General features: G+C 40.5%; 1 protein-coding gene across 1 annotated transcript; it reads right to left on the minus strand.

The window, feature by feature from the left end:
* Window positions 1–270: 270 nt before the first annotated feature.
* Window positions 271–5,424, minus strand: LOC117661842 (3 beta-hydroxysteroid dehydrogenase/Delta 5-->4-isomerase-like). Its single transcript, XM_034411024.3, has 3 exons — window positions 5,233–5,424; window positions 2,867–3,031; window positions 271–1,286 (listed from the first exon to the last, which is right to left on the minus strand). Exons 1-3 carry the CDS (start codon window positions 5,384–5,386, stop codon window positions 472–474), a joined length of 1,134 nt encoding a protein of 377 aa, XP_034266915.2. The 5' UTR covers window positions 5,387–5,424; the 3' UTR covers window positions 271–471.
* Window positions 5,425–5,947: the final 523 nt, after the last annotated feature.

Raw genomic sequence — 5,947 nt, forward strand, 5'->3', positions numbered from 1 at the left:
CTAGAGACATGTGAGCATGGGATCCTTGGATAGTTGTTCATGATGTGCTAGGTCATTTGTCTGGTGTGTGTGGACCAAAATTGGTGTGAGTGTAAAACTATATGGACTTAAAGATGCTCAACAAATTGAGTCTATCAACACCTTTCTTTATTCCCAAAGGAGAATGAAATGTTTTCACAATACTCTGTTTGGATACTCTGGAATTAGGATGTCGAATGCTGACAGGAACTCAACTTAAGTGGATATAAAAAAATGGTGAGACGTCAGGAGGGATGCTCATCTGATATTTTAATGTTGCAAATATATATATACAACATGGGAAATTTATTCAAGGTTTCAGTATGTTTTCCCATTTTAAATATTTTGATACTCTTAGTAATGCTGGGCTGTGACCATAATAAAAAATTATTGATTGATTTGATTCTTTTATGCCTCCCCCTCTTTGTTTTAAAGAATAGATTTTTCTGGCATTCAGTTAGTCTTGCTTTTCAGGTATGCTGCCCTCAGTGGGGTTATGTCAGCAATCCATTGACTTGTGCGCTGCTTAGATTCTTCCCATGAGTAGCGAGGAGTATAGTTAAAATCCCTTTGTGCTTTCTTGTAAGAAAAACTGAAAGGGGTGTTGAGCAGGATTACAAGGAAACGATTAATAGAAGGAACATATTTGAAGAAAGGTTTGAGCAAGAAGCTCACAATCTCCAGGAAGAGAGCATAATAATATAAAAGTGTGATGGGCATCACAGGTTTGGGTTCAACACCAAACCCCAACTCCTTTGTCAGCTCATAATTGAAGTCAGAATAGCTTGTGTGGGGAGAATCATCTGAGATGTAGTAGAAACGCCCTCGGATCTGTTTCATTTTTGTTGGGTTTCTCATGGCTTTAGCCACTTGAATATGAGCCCAAGCAATATTTCCCACATAGACAGGATTTACAATCGCCTCTTTCCTAGACAGCCTCAAAAATACATTATTGTTTAGGATGCTTTCATCGAGATGACTCAGAAGGAAAGGACTTCCTTCTCCATAGATGTACATAGACCTCAAAGCACATGTCACAAAACTATTGCCCCCCTTGAGCGGCAAGCTATCCAACTCCAGGACACATTTCTCTGCCTCTCTCTTAGTTTCAGCATAGGGCTGGCCTTGGGTCATCTGATATGGGGTGTCTTCATCACCATCATAGATGGGATCTCCTCTGTTGTTTGGACCTGTCACCTCAAGGCTGCTGGTATAAATAAAATACTGGACATCATTGCGAAGACAGGCCTCCAGCAGCAGCTGTGTACCTTCAGAAAAAGGGAAACGTTAGCAACATTACAAAGGCTGAGGTGGTTGCTATTCATCCTCCCACCCCCCCACCCACCCCGGAGAACATCATCTTATAAATTGATGCCATAAAAGGCCTCTAAGCCCGTTTGTCAGAACTCCCACCTTCTAGACTATATCATCCTCAACAAATGGAGGTAAGGATCGTTTTTACTTGGAAGCCCAAGTTGAGGCAGGTCTGATACTGTTGTTTTTGCAAGTATTGCTAGAAAACCCTTCTTATTGTGCATTAATGGGAGCTAAGGTTCCCAGAAGAACTTTCACAGCCCCAGAACTACAGGGAAATATTTAAAGGAGGCTTTTATATTTTCCCTCGGTTTCTTAGTGTCCTCCTCCTTTTCAGGCTTTATGTCTGAAGGACCTCACTCAGGGGTGGGTTCTACTTACCTTTACTACCAGTTTGCATCGGGGCTTTCTTTGTGTGTTTGGACACACATGTACTGTAGTCCTCAACTTACAATAGTTAATTTAGTGACGATTCAAAGTTACAACAGCACTGAAAAAAATGATTTATGATCATTTTTCACTGTTACAACTTTTGCAGCATCCCCATGAACATGTGATCAAAATTCAGATGCTTGGCAACTGGTTCATACTTATGATCATTGCAGCATCCTGGGATCATGTGATCACCTTTTGCAACGTTCTGACAAGCAAAGTCAATGGGAAAGCCAGGTTCACTTAATAACCAGCTCACTAACTTATCAACTGCAGTGATTCACTTAAGTGTGGCAAGAAATGTCACACTAAAATGGGACAAAACTCACTTAACAAACAGACATTTTCTGTTTCTGAACAACAGAAATTTTGGGCTCAATTGTGATCGTAAGTGGAGGACTACCTGTATATATAGAGAAAGGGAGATGAGTTGACTTTCTAACCTGTGGCTAAGTGCATCAGGTTAGAAACTGGGAGACAGAGAGTTCTAGTCCTGCCTTAGATACAAAGCCAGATGGGTGAACCTAGGCGAGTAGTCACTTTCTCTCAGCTCTAGAAAGGTGGCAAGGACAAACCACTTCTGAAAAACCTTTGCAAGAAAACTACAGGGACTTGTCCAGGCAAAATGGAATAAAATAGATGCTGCCTGCTTTACGAGGTTTGTGTGGGGTCAGATTAAAGTTACTTGTTCTGGGTTTCTTATAGAATAAAGGATGTGCATGGGATTACCTGATCCCTGTCTTTTTGCCATGTGAGATATTAAGAAAGATATTTTTCCCCCAGACAACTTTGTAGGGTTTGTGCAAATGCATATCCACGTGCGCATGTAATGTCTTCCAGAACTTTTCTTCTTAAACAGACACTTATCCACACAGAGAGAACAATCCCAGCTATAGTGGAAGGAGGTGGTGAACCCTTCTCTCAGTCTGCAATCCAGACGCCCCCCATGAAGAGAGACATCTGACTGTTATCCCTAATAAGAACGGCCCATTCATCACCTGCCAGTGAGTGGCTGACCTCTCTCTGTACAGTCTGAGGAGAATTTAAAATTTCTTTGCAAGCACCACTCTCTGGCTCGGCCTCAAAAGTCATCCCACCTTACCCCTGACGTTGACATCCCAGAGGGTCTGTTGATCAATGAACCCCCGGGGGTCAATGATGCAAGCTGCATGGATGACAAGCGAGACTCCTTGGACTGCAGTTTCAAGAAGCGCCACATCCCGGATATCCCCTTGTATGACTGTCAAGAGGGTATTACTCTTCACTTCTGGAAGAAGAAAAACACCCAATAAGTAATGACCTATATTTACCTTCCTTATAGTCACTATAAAACAAACAATGCAGACCATCCTTAGAGCAGGGGAGAGAAATAAGCTCTCCCCCCTCTCCTCCTCTCTCTCCATGCTGCTAAATTTTATTTCCCATTAGCCATCTAGTCAGATAACATAGAAAAACATAGGACAGGCAGAACAGCAATGGACACCCCAGTTTAGCTGCCACTTAGCTGTCTTTGCCTTTGTGCTGAAAATACAATTTTCTTCAATGCCATTGAAAGACGAACCCTGACTCAAGCCTACAATGAACTGTGGCTCTCCATCTTATCTGAAGAGAAGTCACTACATGAAGATATCTGTGGCTCCATGCACAAGGACAGGCTCGGTTTTAGCCAATGAGCTTAAGGGCAAAGGACGTGTGTTCCAAAACAAGGTGTCTCTTCATCTTAGCACGTTGACTGGAGGTTGGAGCAAGTAGCAGGATTTAAAGCTCTAAGGATCATAGGAATTGCCGAGCTTCTTTTCTTATTACGAAAAGTCAGAGAAAGAGACCTTGGGCCAAGCTAGGACCTATGGAAACTCGTTGATGGCAGGCTCTGAAGCTTTAGCCCTAGAACCATTACAGCTGCAATCTGAGGGAAAAAATCTGTGGAACTTGCTGAGCAATCAAACTGAGGTTTCTTTCTTACAACCCAGGCAGTTGATAGTTTTGAATATGTTTACTAATCCTCTGAGAAAACATGCATTAAACTGAGCTGTTCTGTCAATAACATAATATATACAATGCATATTCCGTACTTATAAAAACATTAGTTTTATTACAGTTTATAAATGATTGTTCTGACTGCATAAAATACCCTATTTATGTTTGCTGACAAAATTTATTAGAAATGAACAAGAATAAGGAATATGTCTTATTTAATAACATTAAATAAAAATATTAAGTACTGTAAAGCCCCAGTGGATTTACATTATATCCATAGTTCATATATCCATATATTCAGCATTCTGTCTAGGAAATATATTCCAAAAATTTTAGCATTCCATTTTAGACATGATTTTTGATGCCTGCATTTCTCTTTCCGATTCCAAAAATAATAGCAAACTATCTGTCACTACTGATTTACAGAGTTGCAATGTTCATGCCTGCCGGTGACTTGTTTCTGGACACAAAGCAGAAGTTTGCCAGGATCCTTTTAGTTTTTTCCCTGTGAAGTGATAGCTTTTTACCAAACTACGGGCAGTTGCTGAAGTCAGAAATACCAATGAGACTCTTGAATTTTGTTAATGATATAATAATAATAATAATAATAATAATAATAATAATAATAATATGATATAATAATAATTATTAATAATAATAATGGACAAGTATATTTCCCTGGATCCCTTACACCAAAATAAAAGGTTTTGCCAGGAGTGGGAAAAAAAAAGGAAAGCAAACCCATTTACAGTAGTTAACAACCTTCAGGAATATGAAGGGTGAGCAGGAGCTGTGGAAATCCATATACCCAGATATATTCCTATACTACTTTAAATACATAAAGCTTACTTTTAAGCCTTTTTTCTATTAACAGTGCAAACAATATCTGATTTTCATTTTTTCTTAATCTGGATTTGTGCACAAGCTTATGCATACCACTATTTTGGGCATCACAGAGATGACGTCTATCCTTTCTTTAAAGCTAATCTTGTAATCCAATTTGCATGTGTACACGCATACTATGTACAGTTCCTTTCAATTAAAATTGAAATGTCATGAATGATATCCTAGATATTGTTGACAGATTTCTTAGCAGAAATGTTATATAGACATATTAATAATAAATGTTAATTATCTAATTTAGTCTGGCTAACGTTAAGAAAGGGCGGTGCGGGGGCTGACCTTACACTTCTTCAGACTTGAGGCTGAGGCTCAGCTGATAAAATGCTCCTCCATAGAAGAAACGCTTCTTCTAACATGCTGAGGAAACGTTTTTAATCTAGTTTATTATCTATTCTGTGTGTTTAAAAAACAGGAGACAAGGTTTCCATTATATGAATCTTCACCAGCAATCTGAAGTGGCTTGGTTGAGAAACTGAGGTGCCACCTGAACAAAGTGGGGTCCTCTACATAAGAAGCTTCTACAATGTGGATTTGGGTATTTCTTCCTGGGCATCCAAATTACTCGCTCCTTTCAACAACCTTACTTACTTTCAAAATCCTGGAGTGCTTCAGCGCTGATGGTTTTGTCCAAGACTCTGACTTCGGCCAAACTCTCCTTTTCTGTCAGCAGCTGGCAAACAGTCCTTTGACCCAGGAACCCACCAGCACCAGTCACTAGACATCTCATTCCTCCCAGGGACATGATGATGAGCAAGGAGATGCTGTAAGAGCCTGCTGTTCCTCCTGAAACAAAAGAGAAAAAGAGACAGAAAGAATAAATGCAGCAGAAAGGGGGAGGTTGCAACTGGCAGTCTTTGGCCAAGTGGGAGTGTCTTCATATTCAATGCTATTCGCTTCTATCTCTTATCTTCCTCTGCCTACTACTGCTGAGTTATTACATGTTTTTGAAATGAAATGCAAGAACATTCTAATCTCTAAATGTTATTGAACTGCACAGTCTTTGGGTTTTAAAGCTTGAGATGGTAGTTGAGGACACTTTGCATCTGCAGATTGCCTTTTCTTTCTGACCCCTTCTACCTGGTATCTAGTGAAGTCTCTTCTTACCATAGATCAGGGGTGTCAAACTCAATTGCATGGAGGGCCACATCAGGGCTATGGTTGACCTCAGGGAGCTGGCCAGGCGTGGGTGACTGAGTGGGTATGGCCAACTGGGTGGACATGGCCAGTTTGACACCTCTCACTGGGTGTGGCAGATTGGGTGGGCATGGGCAACTGGGTAGACGTGGCCAGTTTAACGCTGCTC

This window comes from Pantherophis guttatus, chromosome 2 (genome assembly GCF_059756535.1).
Source record: "Pantherophis guttatus breed Tessera chromosome 2, ASM5975653v1, whole genome shotgun sequence".
Classification (NCBI taxonomy): domain Eukaryota; kingdom Metazoa; phylum Chordata; class Lepidosauria; order Squamata; family Colubridae; genus Pantherophis; species Pantherophis guttatus.

What these genes read in the sequence shown, in the direction of transcription:
- LOC117661842 (XM_034411024.3), bottom strand. Translation starts at nt 5,386, where the DNA reads ATGTCCCTGGGAGGAATGAGATGTCTAGTGACTGGTGCTGGTGGGTTC. An exon ending in AGCACTCCAGGATTTTGAAA is followed by an intron (nt 3,032 to 5,232) that starts GTAAGTAAGGTT and finishes TTCTTCTTCCAG; the next exon opens with AAGTGAAGAGTAATACCCTC. An exon ending in CTGGGATGTCAACGTCAGGG is followed by an intron (nt 1,287 to 2,866) that starts GTAAGGTGGGAT and finishes CTTTTTCTGAAG; the next exon opens with GTACACAGCTGCTGCTGGAG.